General features: G+C 46.7%; 1 protein-coding gene across 35 annotated transcripts in view; it reads left to right on the forward strand.

Annotated features, from left to right (window-relative positions):
- Positions 1 to 17,223, forward strand: part of Epb41l1 (erythrocyte membrane protein band 4.1 like 1) — a 127,502-nt gene that overhangs the window by 62,152 nt on the left and 48,127 nt on the right. For all 35 annotated transcript variants that reach the window (XM_087189106.1, XM_087189107.1, XM_087189105.1 and 32 more), the window contains 4 exons: positions 12,245 to 12,435; positions 13,646 to 13,810; positions 15,683 to 15,787; positions 16,328 to 16,370. In XM_087189106.1, the coding sequence (XP_087045232.1) occupies positions 12,259 to 12,435; positions 13,646 to 13,810; positions 15,683 to 15,787; positions 16,328 to 16,370 (490 nt within the window). In that variant the 5' untranslated portion in view covers positions 12,245 to 12,258. Of the gene's footprint in view, positions 1 to 12,244; positions 12,436 to 13,645; positions 13,811 to 15,682; positions 15,788 to 16,327; positions 16,371 to 17,223 lie in introns of those variants that run through there.

Here is a 17,223-nt window from a genome sequence, read left to right on the forward strand (position 1 = left end):
CAGCCACAGAAATCCCTATCGCAGATAGGGAGATGTGTACTGGCAGAGTTCCTTTGCATCCTTTATCCGTTTCATGCTTATGACTGTCTGGTGACAGAGGTGGGGCTGGTTTAGATCCTTTCCTTCTGTAAAGAAGTTGACTAGCCTCTAACCTCCTTGAGAGCAAGGTTTATGTTCTATTCAACTCAACCACCAGTTTGTTGCTCATTGATCAGGAAATGCTTCCCCAGTGGAAGAATGATTAAGTGAGCTAAGTAGGGGGGAAATGACTTGTTCAAGGTCATACAAGTTGAAAGACCCAACATCTGCCACATTCTTCTCTCTCCCTACTCATACAGATGCACTTCAATTACGTAGGGTTCTGTCCTCATAAACCCATCATTATTTGAAAATATCTGCCACTGCCTGCCTCGCAAGCACAAGGACCCGAGTTCGATCCCTGGTACTAAAAAAAAAAAAAAAAGAAAGAAAATATCTGAAGTAAAACTGCATTAAATATACCTACCCTACTGAATATTCTGGCTTAGCAACACAGTGCACTGTGCTATGTGGCTGACCTACAGCTGCAGCTCACTGTTGCTGAGCAGCATCCTAGGAGAGTATCGTATGGCATACTGCTAGCCCAGGAAAACATCAAAATTCAAAATTTGAAGTATGGTTTCTACTAAACATGTATCACTTTTGTATCATTGTAAAGTCAAAAAAATTGTTTCCTTTTTTTTTTTTTTTGGTACCGGGGATTGAACTCGGGTCCTTGTGCTTGTACTGCAGGCAGCGAAACCACTGAGCTAAATCCCCGGCCCCTCAAAAAAATTGTTAGTCAAACCATCCTAGGTCAGGGACCATGTATATCAGTGAGGAGAATAGGGTACAGAGGTTCCGAGGGAGAGGCTGGGCCTCACACAGATCAGGGCTTAAGTCTTGTTTCTGTCTTTACTGGCCACGAGGCCTTGGCCTCTTCAAGCCTCAGTTTCCTTATCTGTTATATGGTTAGTGCATGTACTTGCTTTTGGAATCATCATAAAAACTATATAAATTAAAGCATCTAAAACTCTAGCTTCGTACCTAGCACCGATGAATCTTAGCTGTGATGCTGATGATATCAAAGTGTTAAAATATTTCTGATACAATTAATGTTAAGTGGGAAAAACCCATACAATTATGAGCATTCAGATTACAATGGTGTGAAATTAGATCTAACCATAGATACAGACTAGAAGAAAACAGGCAGAAATGGAGTTAAACAAGTGCCATGGGGAGATTATGCCAAAGAAATCTTTTTCTGATGTTGTACTTTTTTCTTTAGTATTAATTTGTGAAAAATCCTAATAATTCAGAAGTGTATTTTCCGCCTTAGTTCCTTCACCAAAATCCTACTCTCCAGATGAAGCCAATGACAGGGTGCATCCTTCCAGAATATTTTCTATGCCTACATAATATGCAAACCACAATAGAATCATAAATCTCAATATTGTTTTACAACTTCCATTTTCATTTAATTATATATTGACCTTTTTTCACATCACTACATAAAATCTGTCTCAAAAATTTTCCTGGGCCGGGGATTTAGCTCAGTGGTTTTGCCACCTGCTGCGCAGGCACAGGGACCCGAATTCGATCCCCGGTACCAAAACAAACAAACGAAACAACAACAACAAAATTTTCCTGGCTGGAGTTGTAGCTCAGTGGTAGAGTGTCTGCCTAGCATGTGCAAGTGTTTGGGTTTGATCCGAGCATTACAAAAGAAAAAAAAATCACAATAAGTGTGTAATACTTTTGTAGTTAATTTTTAATGGATAAATCCGAGCTCATTGGGCTAGCATCCTGTTGATAGACATTTAATGTTGCTTCCAGTTTTGCTCTACTCTCAGTTCCACTAACAGTGAACTCTAATAGCATTTAAACAGTTAATGAAAATCAAGTGAGAGACTCAGAAACTGAGACCATGAGAGTTGCCCTTGAAGGTTTGCTGGGTTTTCCTCCTGTCCCCTCTTCTCCGTTTCTAGCAGAAGGCTGACCTCCTTGGAGGAGGCTCTGTCCCTGTCACTCTCAAAGGGCGGGGATATCCCAGGGAGACTTCTTTCACTTATCTAGTATGGATAAGCTCACCTGTGGAATTTTCAAATTCTCTTAGGACACTGTAAGCTGGTGCTTGAATCTTGTTGTTGTTTATTCTCTGTGTGTCCTTGGACAAGTCCTGTATATTCTCTTAACCCCAGTTTGTCTATCTGTATGGTAGTGATGCCTTACTGATCAAAGCCATCTCTACCACTGCTGAGAGTCTACACTGTGTCAAATATTGTGCCATAGTGAGCTTTGAGTGGATTAGCTTGTTTTGTTCTGCCTTTGTGGAATAGGAAGTATTTTTCTCATTTTACCTGCTCACACTGCCTCTCAGAGAGGTTAAGTAGTCTGCCCAAGGTCACCAAGCCTGCAAAGTCAGGATTCCAGCTCTGGCTTCAGAGCCCATTTTCATAACCACAGTTCCTTACACCCTCTTAACACCAGCTGATTGGTGAGGTCCAAGCAAAATGATGATTATAAAGGATCCTTACATTGTAAAGCGCCCTGCATGTGGGAGGGATTGACACCGCTGTTATGATTTCCACATCCAGAGCAACAGTAGCGTTGGTTACAGGGTTTATACCAAGTTGGACCTTGTGGGATGTAGCAGGATTGAGGGGGAAGAGTGCTGAGCTATGAGCCAACAGACCTGGGTCCCAGTCCTGGCTGTATTCATGCTGACCAGCAGGGTGACCCTGACCAGCTTGGAATAACCCCTCTATGCTGCATGACCCCTGCACAGCTCAAATGAGATAAAGCCTGAAAGGCAGTCAGCACATTGTCTGGCTCTCAGAGGGGGCCCTGACAAAGGGAGCCTCTGCCGCTTCCTGCACAGTCATCAGCATGGTCCAAGTGGGAGGCCTCTCTCCTTTTTGATGTTACTCTGCAGATCTGTGCTGTCACCTGGTCTCCAGCCCACAATTGCACATCAGTGTGTGGCTTCGAGGTAGCATGTGAAACTTTTGGGCAAGAAGCCAGTGCTGATGGGTGGCAGCCTCTTCACGTTGCTAGGTTTTATTTAATGTGGTGCCCATGGGTACCACAGGCGTCTGACAAATTGTCATCTCCTTAGAGCCACATCTGGACCTGAGCACCTTTCAGTAAGGTGATTGCAGGCTCAGTGCCCTTTTAGATCCTGTGGGCCTGGCTGAGATGGGTGCGGGCTGTACTCTCCAGTCGTTCCATTCATGTCCCTCCTGAGCATCACTGGAGGAAGGGAATGTTCCGTGCTGGCAAAATCCCTGTGGGGAGTGACATCATCTCCAGCAGCTGAGAGGAAGAATAAGCCTTGATAGGTGCGGGTGCACTCTATGTTTTTTCTTTCAATTCTTTACTCTTTTCTGATTCCTAAAGGAATACATGTTCATAGTAGAGAAATTGGAAAATTAAAAAGAAAAAAATCCTATATTTCTTTCTTTGAGGGAATGTGATTGTTAACATGTTAATATTTGGATTTAAGACTGAAGATGAGGCTACTACCCCTAGAGCACTAAGTCTATGGCTTGGTATGTATTAAGCTCTTTACAGACACGATCTAATTCCATTTTCACAGGAAAACTGTCAGGTATGCAAAGTTATCTTAATGATTTTACAAATGAAGAAACTGAGGCACAGGGAGGTTAAAGGACTTGCTGAAGGTCTCCCTGTGTTCCCTTTGTCATCCTAAGCCACTTAGGCCATGCAGCCTCCTCCAGGCTCTTGTCCCTCTTGATTCATATACACACTTAGTACCAGGTGGTGTATCAGTCAGATGTTGGCAGAAAACAGAATTCTACTCAGAGGCTTCAGCTGGGGAGATGTTAATACAGGTGTGAGCAGGGCCAAGGGAACTTGCAAAGGTATTGAGACATCCACAAATAGCAGTGACAGAAGCTGTTGTCACCAATGGCCTGAATGAGAGGAGGGAGGGTCATCATTACCTGAACTCCATGAATGCTGGAGAAGGGCAAGAAGTTGTCATGGAGAGGCTCAGCCACTGCTACACCCACAGGGAGGGGAGTTGGGGAGGGCATACTCAACACACCTCTCCTTCTGCCTTCTGCCATCCTGCCAATGCCTTCTGTTGGCCATACCCAACCAGAAGCAGCAGGCAAGGGGCTCAAGGGACAGTTCAATGGGTCAGCCTCCCTCTTCTTCAAGCAGGGTATAGATGGCGGTACAAATGGAGGAGCCCAGGAGGCATCATTGCAGGGACTGGGAGAGACATGCCCCTGACCCCTGGAAAACTAGAGAAGAGTTGTCTGGGTAACTGATTATTGGAAATGTCAAAACAAGAGTTTTGTTTTGTTTTTTCTGCCTAGAATTTTCTTGGTGTTTTGGTGCGTCCTGCACTCTGCCTATTCTTTTTTTCTTCCTCTCCCTGTCCCCCTCTTCTTTCAACCCTCTCCCTCCCCCCCCCCCCCTCTCTCTCTCTCTCTCTCCCCCCTCCTTCCTACTGCTGTCACCTGGATTAGAATCCCCAGTAATACCTGGGCAAAAGTCTTCAGAGTTGTCAGTCCCCAAGATTTAGAAGGGACCGCCTCACTGTGTAGGGAGTGAGTGCTCACAGCCATGGACACATGTGGTTTGTGTGCCCTCGTATTGTTCCCTTGCTAAGTGTATATGTGCAAAGACCTTCTTCTCAAATAGCATTCCTTCCTCTGTATTTGGGAGGACTTTAACTTTTGGATCTTAAAGTCTTTTCACTCTCTGCAGTATGCTTTATTACATGACATTACTCTGATGTGGAGGACAGGGACTCTCGTCCTTGTTTGGCAAATGAGGAAACTGATAGAGGAAGTGATTTGCCCAAGGCCCATCAGGTAGGAAGTGCAGCATGGAAACAGGAAGCAGTGGTCCTGCTTCTGAGTGCAGGTCTTCCTAGTGGATTTGCTTTTCAATCTCAGCTAGTCTTTCCTTGGCCAGCTTCAGCCCCCTTGGAGAAGTTAGTACCAGCTGAGCCCTGTGAAGTTGCTGAAATACCATAAAGTGGGAAGGACTTCGGAGTCAGAGGGATCTGGCACAGTCTTGTGACCTTGTGCAAGTCAGTTTGCCTCCTTGTGTTTGTATGTGCTCATCAGTTAAATAAGGAGCATAATATCAGGAATTTTGGATGGAAAAATCAGCTGCTGAAGGTCCGATAAATCATCAGGAGAGGCTGGCTGGCTGGTAGCCACAGAGGCTGCCAGGGGAACTCTCACATTTTCATTTACTAGCTGTGTGATTTTGAGCAGATTACTTAACTTCTCTGCTTCAATTCCTTCTTTTATAAAATGGAGAGAAGAATACCTACGATAGGTTATTGTGAAGATTAAATGAATTCATTGTTGTAAAGGGCTTAGATCAATGTCTGGTAATAACAAACTATAAATATTAATATTGTAGACTGTTTTGTTGTTGTTTTATTTTGAAACTGGATTTTGCTGTGTTCCCCAGGCTGGTCTCAAGTTCCTGGGCTGAAGTGATTCTCCTCCTTCAGCCTCCTGAGGAGCTAGTATGCAGGCACAAGCCATCAAGCCAGCTAAATGTTAACTTTGTTGTTATTTACCAAGAACTATGTTAAGCTTTAGAGATATTAGCAATTGAAACAGGTGATTCTGGAGTTTATATTCTAGAGGAGGAAGAGAAACAGATATGTAAATCAGTCAACAGATACAAGTTTGGTTTGTGCTGATTACTATGAAAACAAATCCAGCATACTTGCTTAAGGGATACAAAATTTCTGTTTGGAATGATGAAAGTTTTTGGAAGTAAATAGTAGCTATTATGTTGTACAATACTGTGAATGTAACTAATGCCCCTGAGTTGTCACACTTAAAAACAAGCCCTGTGCAGTGGTCCATACCTGTAATCCCAGGTACTGGAGATACTAGAGCAAGAGAATCTGAAGTTGGATGTGTGTCCATGTCAATAACCTTTTTTTTTTGGTACCAGGGATTGAACTTGGGACCTTGCAACATCCATATCAAAATAAAATAAAAAGGGCTGGAGATGTAGTTTCATGGTAGAGTGCTTGCCTAGTATGTGTGAGGACCTGGGTTCAGTCTCCCACTACCAGGGAAACAAAAATGGCAAAACAAAGAAACAACTGAGCATGCTATGACAAAGAAAAAAAAAAGGACCCATTTGAAACAGGGTGGTCAAAGGGCACTAGATTTGGGACCTGAAAATGAGAGCTGTCACACCAAGAGAAGTTGCCATCTATCAAAAGGGGATAATTAAAGATAAAGCCCCAAGTCAGAGACAAGCTTGGCACTGCTGAAAGACAGACAGGAAGCCAGTGTGACAGGCTCATTGTGATGATAGGGGCTGGGGAGGCAGTAGGGGACTGGCAGTGGGAGGACCTGATCTGGAAAAATGGGCAGGGGCCATACATAGAGGCCTACAGCTTGATAAGGAATTTTCACTTAATTTTTTTTTCTCTAACTAGGGATTGAACCCAGGGACTTGGAGTGAGCTATATCCCTAGCTCTATTTATTTATTTTCTTACTTACTTACTTTTTATTTTGAGGCAGGGCCTTGTTAAGTTGCCCAGGCTGGGTTGGAATTTGTGATCCTCCTGCCTTAGCCTCCCACGTAGCTGAGATTACAGGAGTGTACCACCGTGCCTGGCTTCGAGTTCATGTTTTATTTTGATGTGAGGCCATTGGAAGGTTTTTTTTGGTTTTTTTGGCACCAGGGATAGAACATGGGTCCTTGCCCTTGCAAGGAAGACAGCAGAACCACTGAGCTAAATCCCCGGCCCTGGAGGTTTTAAAGAGAGCATCCAACTGAAGTTTTGAAAAGATCTTCATGGCTGCTCTGTGGAAAATAAACCCTAGGAATGGCTACGGGGAAGCCATGGTGCAGGCTGGGGCAGCCATTCTAGTTTGAGCTGATGGTGATTTAGACCTGGGCAATAGCTGGAAAGATGGAAAAAGAGAACAAATCTGAAGTGCTGGGATCAGAGATGCTGACTCATGCTAACCCTAATTAGAAGGTTAACCAGATTGCCAGCTGATTCATTTTTAAGGAGTACAATTGCCAGGCCCAGTGAATATTATCTCAGCTGGTCTGGGACATCCTCTCCCTGTAGGCCACGAAGATGGAAAGCCACAGGGCAAGAAGGCTGTTTAGTGCCTCTGGAAGGAAAGCAGGGAATCCAGATGGTGGTTGCAATGTTGCAGAGCCTCAGATGTGGGCAGCCTGCTGGGCCAGCCCCATCCCAGCTCAGCCAGGCGAACATTCTGGATTGTGCTGGGCCTCTGTCCCCAGACAGGGTGCTGTCAGCATTCATTTCTCTGGTTGACCTTTCTCTTTTCTAATCCTGTACATTTGGTGTCTCTTATGTTGGTGTCATCAGTCTGGCCCTGCTTGTTTCTGTCTTTTTCTTTTTGGTACTGAGAATCGAACTCAGGGTCTGCTGCTTGCCAGGCAGGCACTGTGCCACTGAGCTACATTCCCAACCCTGCAGACTTCTGTCTTGTGGAACATCTCTTTCTGCATCCGTTGGAGCAGGCATTTTCATGCTCTTGTTTTCAGGGAAGTCCTCACTGTGGCTTCCCCTTACTGCTTATAATGACAGACCTATCTCTTGGGGTTGTTTTATGGGGTGCATACCGTGCTAAGTGCTCTCTTTGAGTTATTTTCCTGAATCTCTGTTACCACCCTGAGAGGGAGGGAGGAGTATCTTGACTTTATAGACAGGTAACTAAGGCTCAGAGAAATGAGGTTATTTGCCCAAGGTCACAGAGCAAGGTGGTGTTGGAGCTGGGCTTTGGGTCTCCATGTGCCTGACTCCAAAGCCTAAGCCTGTGCTCTTAACCACTGCTGCAGGATGCCCTGCCCTGCTGGGCTGTTCAGGGTCCATGATTGACCCTGGCCTGGGTCTAGCCATAGCAGCACTCAGTGGTGGGGTCCTGTTCTTCTCCAGTGGTCAGGGGTACTTCTGACTTTTGCAATGCAAAAGTCCACCCCAACTTCTTCACTTCTCCCCAAATCCAACCTGTCCCTCCTGCCACACTTTTTGGAGCTCTCCTTTACAGCTGTTTTGAGGAGTCAGAATGTCAAGGTCTTCTCTTTATTCCCTGCACAGCCTCCTTGATCCCATCTCTGGATGTCTGCCCACATGGCGACTCAGCTCAAATACACTCTCCCATCTCCTGTCTAAAAGTTCCTAACCCCACCTCTACTGCCTCCCCCAGAAAACTCTTTTGGGAACTACAGGCGACATTCAAGATCACCAGGTCCCAGAGTCTTCTCAGAGGCTGAAATTTACACTGGCAAATCTAAATCACCCCAGCCATCCTCTGGAACATCATCATCTTCTTCTTCTTCTTCTTTTTTTTTTTTTTGGTGCCAGGGATCAAATTTGGGACCTTGTGCTTGTGAGGCAGGCGGTGGAACCAATGAGCTAAATCCCTGGCCCTGCATTGTCTTCTTGAAGCAGCAGCCTCTATAGGAACCTGCATGTGCCTCCCCTGAAGGTTCCCTATGGTTCCCAGCAGGCTCCATCAGTTTTTCTGACCTGGGCCTGGACGGAACTGTGCCCATATGGCTGGCTCTGTCAACCAAAGCTGGGTTCGTGGCTCCCTTTCTGTGGCCTGGTGAGAGACCCATCCTCTTATGCTTGGAGTTGTCAGAGAAAGATTTCATCATAGGTTTCAAAAATAATGGTATTTTCCTTTTAATTTATAAATTTTCCTTAAAAGTTTAAACAGATTTTGTTTATCCCCTTTCATCCTGTCATACCAAGCCATGTGCATCAGAAAAAAATTTATTTTAACCTCTAATTTTTAAAACAGTTATTTGAAGAGCTAGATGTGGTCAAACCTGAACTTTCAGTTACTTGGGAAGCTGAAGCAGAAGGATCTCTTTAACCCAGAAGTTTGAGACCAAGAAAAGAAGATCTCATTTCTAAAATAAATAAGTTTATTAAAAAATCATTCAAAGAATCTCCAAGTATAGTAGAAAAACCAAGAACTACAGTTAAAATAGCACAAAGAAAAAATAGCTGTCCATGCTTCTGCTACCCAGAAATAACCACAGCTAATGCTTTGCTAAATTTTCTGTATAGATGTTCATTGACTTACCTTGAGACAATATTCTGATAACCTTATCAATTTTAGTTGAAAATATCATAAGTAAAAATGTATTTAATGTACCTAACCTACACAGTATCATAGCTTAGCTAACCTACCTTAAATGTGATTAGATCACTTAAATCAGCCTACCATCTGGCTAAACATCCAGCACAAAGCCTATTTTATAACAGTGCTGAGTATCTCATGTAATTTATTTAATATTGTACTGAAATTGAAAAATAGAATGGTTGTATGGCTGCAATATCACACCATCATAAGGTTGAAAAATCATAAGCAGGACTGTCATAAAATGGGGACCATCTGGATCTATGAATGTGTATTAATTAAAATAGAATCAATCTTACAAACTGTTGTGGCCCAAGCTTTTTCACCCAGATGTTTTCCATAATTTTCTGCATCTCCTTTTCTTTTACAATCTGAAGGGAAGAGCCATTGGTGGCCCCCGCACCTCCTTGGCGTTTAGTCTGAAAGCAGAAGAACTCTGTCTGAGGAAATGACTGTCACTTGAGTCTCTTGATCTCTGAGTCTAACATGTAAAAGAAGAGTAGATTTAATTATCTCAGAAGATAGCCAGCTCTTCTTATTGCTGATACTGGCTGCCATCACACTCTGCTGGAGACCAAGGCAGGGAAGACTGGGATCTTTATTTAAGACTGCTTTCCTGGCTGTTCCCAAGAAGGCTCAGGCTTGGGGGAAAGTTTGGAGAGTCCTGGCTGAAGCCAGACTGAGGCCACCAGAGGGGCAGAATGGATGTGCTCTGGCACAGTCTGGCTGTAAGGGTCATATGGATTCTGCTTCTCACTGCAGGAAGTGCACAGTTTAGTCTGCAAATTCTGCTTTTTAAAAGCAAAATTAAGTAGGCATTTATTCTGAGGCTTCTTACATGTAGCTCTTCTCTAATATGATGGCCAGTATTCTCAAGTGCAGGCCTAGGAAATATCCCAAGCCCAGCAGACAGGTCTGTTTGATCCTTCCTAGGCTCTGAGCGTCCCCAGAGCAGCTCTTGTCTTTGTATCCTGGCCCAGGTGTCATGTGAGTGGTGAGAGTCTTTGGGTAGCTATGGCATGAAGTTGTACCCCTAAGGCCCAGGGTAATGGCTTGAGGGGAAAGCTTCTGTGGGTGGGGATGAGTTGATATGACCAACATCTTCCCTTCTTGCTCATTTTACTTCTTGACAGCAGCTTCATTTACAACACATCCTCGCTTGTGCCTCAAGCTCCCACTTACAAAGCCTTCCACTTGTGTCCTGCTGTATAGGGGTTCAGGAAGCCCATGACCTCTTCAGGGCCCTGGAGCTCTCCTGTGGCTGAGTGGGCTACTCAGAGTCCCCAATTTCTGTCCAGTGCCCTTTGTTTTGGACCAGGGAGATGCCCACAGGAATGCAGAGTGAAAAACTAAAGAATAAAAATGCTGTGTTGCAGGTATAGCTCAGTAGTAGGGCACTTACCTAATGTGTTCAAGGCCTTGGATTTGATCCTCAGAACCTCAAGGAGTAGGGAAAAGGAAGTGTGAGGCAGGAAGCCTGAAGCATGTAGCTAGCCCAGAGTGTATCTAGTATCTGTCTGTCTGTCTCCCCATCAGTGGTCTTCTGTGGTGGATGGGATCGGGGAAGGGCCTGCCAGGTCTGGTTTGAATCTTTCTTATGTGTTAGCAGTATGATAGATTTAGAGGAGAGGTCTGGCCTCAGGAGTGAAAATTCTTACCCTTTTCTTTGTTCCCTGGTTTTAGTTCCAAACTTTTTTTTTTGAGGATCCACTGATTAAAGTCAAGAATGAGTGCTTTTACCTTTAAGACAATAAAAAACAAAGCTTGTGGGTTAATATCTATGTATTTATCTATCTACCCATCTATTCATGCATCCATCTAACCATCTTTAAAAAGATACAAGTGGGCCGGGGATTTAGCTCAGTGGTTTCACCACCTGCTGCGCAAGTGCAAGGACCTGAATTCGATCCCCGGTACCAAAAAAAAAAAAGATACAAGTGATTCCAAAGTGTAGAAAGTAAAAAATGAAGCTTTCTCTTATCCCATCCCATTTCCATGAATTTCTTTCACTTTTTCTTTAACACCTCTCTCTCTCTCTCTCTCTCTCTCTCTCTCTCTCGGATTTTTCTATGTAGTTCAGGGTGGCCTCAAACTCAGGGGGTTCCTCTTGCCTTCAGCCTTCCGAGTGCCAGGATTACAGGCATGCTCCGTTCAGATCCTTACTATGGTGTCCTTTCAGATCTTTTACTAAATGTATAAAACACAAAGATAAATTGTTGAGGTTATTGCTTTGTCATGGAATTTTTTTCTCTTTCTTTTTCTCTGCAATTGACTGATTTCAACAGACTAACTGGAGGGTCCTTGATTCTCTCTGAAATCTCCTGATTTAATTCTCTTAGGGAAAATGCCACAAATAACTTGTCCCAGAGATGGTTCCCTTAAGTCTCTCACTTTGTGGATGAGTCCCAGAGTGACTGCCACATTTGTGGCAGACTTGGTCCTGAGTTCTATTCTGCTAACTTTTACATGGACAGAGCAGTGTGTTTTTCTTAAGTGCCTATCTGTTGTGGACTCATCCTGACAGCAGCCCTGTGAAGCCAGGTGTGTGTGTGCTCGCTCCTGCAGGAAGCGGATTGGGGCTTGCAGAGGCTTGCCTGAATTCATTGCCTAAAGGGCCTGGAATCCAGAGCTGTTTTGATTGAGTTTGGCTTATCCAGTGTTTATTGAGGGGCTATTGTGTGCCAGACACTGTGGCCAGAGAGACAGCAGGCCAGAGCCCTTCCTAGAGCTGGTCACTCAATGACCCCTGTGTTCCTGGAAGAGTAGGGTTCCCTGGAGAGAACTCTATTATCCATAGAAAGTAACCAGATTACAGATCTGGACCCGGAGACTGGGGTCCCTGAAAAACTGGCTACAGAGTGGGGTTGGGGTTATGACCTAGGCTGCCACTACTAACCTCTCACTGCTTATGACTTCCCTCTCCTTGCTTCCTCTCTCCCTCCCTCCTTCTTTCTCTCTGGCTCTTTGTCCACTTATCTCCATCTGTCTCTCTCTGCATGTGCTTCCTGCCCCCTTGGCTGTCACACTATCACCATGCTTTTCCTGTCACATGTTCTCCTTCATGCCAATGCAGGTGTGCTGGTCACCATGACAACAGAGACAGGCCCTGATTCTGAGGTGAAGAAGGCTCAAGAGGAGGCTCCCCAACCGCCTGAGGCTGCTGCTGCTGTGACCACCCCTGTGACCCCTGCAGGCCACGGCCACCCAGAGGCCAACTCCAATGAGAAGCATCCGCCCCAGCAGGACACTCGGCCTGCTGAACAGGTAGCAACCGGAGGTCATGGGGCATCCTTCCCCCTGCCTGGCCAGTCTTCATGTCCCATCCTTAGGGCCCCAGTATTTTCTCAGCAGGGAAGAAAGAAGGAAACTAAGCTTCATTCATGAACTGTTACATGAGCACTGAGCCTAGGCCATTGTGCTCATTTTTCTATTTAATTCTCGCAAACCTCAGGGGTAGGTGTTGATTTCCCATTTTACATTTAGGGAAATTGTGGCTCATTGGATGGAGCAGGTTGCCCAAAGTCACATTGCCATAAAGTGACAGAAGTGAAAGTCAAACTTAGATCTGGTCTCAAAAAGTGTGTTCTGGCTGGGGATTTAGCTCAGTGGTTCCGGCGCTTGCCTCGAAAGCGCAAGGTCCCAAGTTTGATCTCCGGTACAAAAAAACCAAAACAAAACTGTCTTCTTTCAACTTTATTTTCCCACCTTTGAGCTTTTCATTGTAGCTTGGCAAGCTCAGTTTGACTCTGGAGCAAAACTCATCGCTCTAAAACTACAATGGACTTGAGGAATCTTCTAGCCCTCTAATTCACACCTCCCTTAATTCACACCAGGCCCAAAGAGGGCAAGGACTAGGCCACAGTCAACAAGGGATTTAGGACAGGGCCCTGGCCTTTCCCTCCATTAGACCTGTCCACAGCTCCCAGCCTCATGCTAGACAGTGACAGATGAGGAGGAGGCTGTGATGTCCTCCTAACTCATGCCCTGTTCTAGGGAGACAGAGCTCTGGCCACAGGTTTGGTTTTGTGGTATGCAGCTGCCTGCAGAAGATGCCCCTGCCAGCAGTATCCTGTGAGGGAGACACCGACTCCTTACTGCATTTAGAGACTTGAGCTCTTTTCCTGCACACACCAGCCATGGCCCCTGGATACTCCCTGAGTCTCAGAAGGAAGTAACTCTCATTTTGGGATCTGTCTCTGTCCCAGCTGTTCCAGTTGCTTCTTGTGCTAGATGTGATAGCACACACCTATAATCGCAGCACTTGGGATGCTGAGGCAGGAGAATTGCTATGAGTTTGAAGCCAGCCTACGTAGTGAGTTCAAGGCCAGTCTGAACTACATAGTGAGATCTTGTCTCAGAAAAAACCAAAACCAAAACCAAAAACAAACCCCTCAAAACCAGTTGCTTCTTGTTTGTGTGAAAGGCCATAGTTTCAATGTCACTGACCAAACTCTTCCCTCAATTCGGCCTACAGAGCCTAGACATGGAGGAGAAGGACTACTGTGAGGCCGATGGCCTGTCAGAGAGGACCACACCCAGCAAGGCCCAGAAATCGCCCCAGAAGATTGCCAAGAAGTACAAGAGTGCCATCTGCCGAGTCACTCTGCTCGATGCCTCTGAGTATGAGTGTGAGGTGGAGGTAGGAGAGCACCCAGTGCCATATGCCCCATCCCCAGCCCACTGGCCTCAGGCCAGCTCCTGTGTATACTCAGCCTGAGCCATGCCAGAGGAGTCCTGGAATGACTGCAGTGTCCAGAGAGATGACCAGGCCCGGCCCTCTTTTGTGCAGATGGTGGTACCAAGCCCCAGAAAGCTAAGATTATGATTGCAAACAGAATTAGGCAAGCCATAGGGCTGGCACTAGGAAAAGGTTTCTCAGGGTGGCTGTACCTTGGCAAGGTTGCTACTAATGGCTTATCTGCAGCCCAGTAGCCCAGAAACCAGACTCTTCTATCTCACCTTGCAGAGACTAATGCTTACGCTCGCATCTTTTTTTTTTTTTGTAGAGAGAGGGGTCCTCCCTTCTTTGTGAATACCCCTGTCCAGGGTGCCCCCTCTACTCTCCAGGACAATCTAGTCACCTGCCGATTCCATGCTAAGCATGTCACCCAGGCATAGGGAGGTGGCCTATTAGAAGGATGCATTCATCTATGTAGGAGCCCCTGTGCTGTGGCCCTGCCCCTAGCAGTGACACAGCAGATGATGCTTCCTCTCCAGCCCTTCTGGCTCCATGTTAGTGTCTTCTGACTTGTGCAGGCTTGGACTCATTCTTAGTCTGAGTTCTCCCTCTCCCCATCCCTAGAGCCCCTTGTCCTGTAGGGGTTCTATTCTGGTCCAGGCACTGTGGCCAGTGCTTCTCCACATGTGTGGAGAAGTTCAGAGGGTGGCCTCGCTGCTGAGCTCCTCAGGAGCATGCCTTGCTTTTAAGGGATGTGACTTACTTCTGAACCCTGGGAGGACAGGCCTCTTTTCTCTGCACAGTTTTATTGTTTTTCTGTGTATTTCTTCTGAACACCTTCCTTGCTCCTGCACAAAGGGCTCTTTTATGGTCCATGTCCCAAAGTGCTGTTTCAGCTACCCCAGCAGCACATGGAGGGTTTGGCCCAGGCTAGGTCTACTCCCTTGGATGGGCTCCTCCAGGCTCAGAAATTCTTTGCCTTGCCTGGTCCTGGCCCATGGGTATCCAACCATACCCTGCAGGGCCCTTACTCACTCTCTCTTTGGAGTTCCCTACTTCTCTGAGTGCTGATACCTTACTTTGCCCCTGCCTTGGATCCCTTTACTTGTGTTTGTCTTCACTCCTGTGGGATGGGGGTACCCAGCCTGGTCCTGGACTCTGTCATGCTGAATCCTCAGGCCAAAATAGTGGCACAGACTGTCCAAGGCTTTGTTGTGTGGTTAGTGGAGGAGAGTCAGGTGGTGGCTCTGACAGCAGTGCTTCTGGCAGAGGCTAAAGGAGACCCTGCACATCTCTCTACTTCCTCTCCTGCTGCCCATCTAGGGGTGGCTCTCTAGGTGAGGCTGCTTTTGTTTTTCACTGAGACTTCATGTGAGGGGAAAGGCCAGGAAAAGGAGAATGACTCTGTAACCCTGAGCCCCAGGATCCCCCCTTTTTCCTGCCTATGCCCCTCAGTTTTTCAAAAGGCTCTCCTCTTTCTCTGCTACCCAAAGCTTAGGACTTTGGTTTTCTCTTCCTTCTCTTGATTGCTGTAAAGGAAGGAGAAATTGGTTTCTCTCAATACCCCCAATTCTACTTGCCCCCAAACCAGGAAACCCAAGGACTGGAGGAACCCTAGCAGGGCTTGGAAGGACCTGGATGACCTGGGCATTGTCACCCCCAGGATCCCTTAGGACTCAGAAAGCAGAGCCAGGTGGCAGGAGGGTTGAGGTCTCATCTTGGTGCTAGAAAGCTCTCAGGGTCTTTCTTGTTATTCTGGTGAAGACCTGGGCATCACTCATCCCATCCTAAGGTACATTCCAGTCTCATAATAGCTTTGCTCTCCCCTTTTAGAAGCATGGCCGGGGCCAGGTACTGTTTGATCTGGTCTGTGAGCACCTCAACCTCCTGGAAAAGGACTACTTTGGCCTGACCTTCTGCGATGCTGACAGCCAGAAGGTACCTGGTGGGGGCTGCTGTGGGAGTGGGCCTCTTCCCTTAGACCTCTACAGTCATGTCCATACCCCAGGGTTTCCATCAGGTCTTCATTAGGCACCTGACAGCCCTATCTGCTGTCAGTCTTCTCTCTCCATCCCCAGCCCCAGTCCTTTCTTGATGACTTGCAAATAGCCCCAGATGGATATCTGAGAACCCTACCATGGCTACATGAGTTGCCTGAAGGAAGGGAGGTGGCCCCAAGCCTGTGGCTTTTCCCCACTCTTGGAGGCTCCTGCCTGACTGTCCCCCTTCCCACGTGGCTCAATACCTGGTCATTGTGGCTGCCCAGGGCCAACTTCAGAGCATAGCAATGGGTCCCAACTCTGAGACCTTGTTCCCCTCACCTCCCAGTCCCAAGGAAAAGGGTCCCAGAAGCTTGGCCAGGGAAAGGCATTCCCTATTAGAGGCTGTCAGTTGACCATTTTAGGTTATTTCTCTCTCTCAACCCTATCCAGCCCTCTCTTCCAAGTTTCCTCTGAAGAACTCTGTCTTCTCTTTCAGAATTGGCTGGACCCCTCCAAGGAAATCAAGAAGCAGATCCGGAGTGAGTGGCTGGCTGTGGTTGGGGTGCAGTGGAAGGGTGGGTGGGATCCTGGCTGTGCTGCTCACTCTGACTCTGGAAAGTGCATCTCCTTTCCTCTCCATAGTAGGTCTTGGGGAAGCAGGATAATGTAAACCATTGTTTTATAGATGACAAGTTTGAGGCGTAGAGAAGAGCAATAGCTGTGTAGTCACACAACAACTTAACAGGGGACTCATAAATGCATTCAGATGTCAGCCCTAGGAGGGACCTGCAGAGTTGTCTAGGACAAGGAGACAGATGGTCTGGGAAACAGCCACCCTGCTGTCCAGAGCTACTGCAGACTTCAGGGCCCATTCCTCATGGGCCCAAAGAGAGGCAATTATTTACACAAGGTCACAGAACCAAATATTGGCTGAGCCAGTCTTTAGCCCTGACCTTCCAACCTCTGTTCAGGACCTGAGGAGAAGCAGACAAGCAGGCCTGCAAGCTGTGCTTCTGTCCCAGGGAGAAAGGGCGTACTGGGAGAGGTGGAGCAGCTTTCAGCTGGCAGAAGTGTGTGTGTGTGTGTGTGTGTGTGTGTGTGTGTAGGGGGGTGTCAGTGGCCTCAGCAATGTTCCTGTAGTGGGTAGAAACCTGGGGCTTGGAGGCAGAGATGCCTCCACCAAGAGCCCCTCCCCCTGGCTCCCTGGTCCCCTGGCTGGAAAGCTGTAGCCAAGCCTGTTGCCATGACAGCAGGCAGCTGGGCCCAGAGATGCCAGCTGACTCTGCAGGAGGGGGCTTGAGGAATTCTTCCTGTAGGTTCCTGTCAGTTGGAGACAAAGAGCAGCCAAACTGGCCGAGCACTCTCCTCTTGGGTAGACAGGTCCTAGGGCTG

Source organism: Heterocephalus glaber, unplaced genomic scaffold, assembly GCF_053883595.1.
Source record: "Heterocephalus glaber isolate CG9 unplaced genomic scaffold, H.glaber_assembly_v1.0 deba00001532, whole genome shotgun sequence".
In the NCBI taxonomy this organism is placed as follows: Eukaryota; Metazoa; Chordata; class Mammalia; order Rodentia; family Bathyergidae; genus Heterocephalus; species Heterocephalus glaber.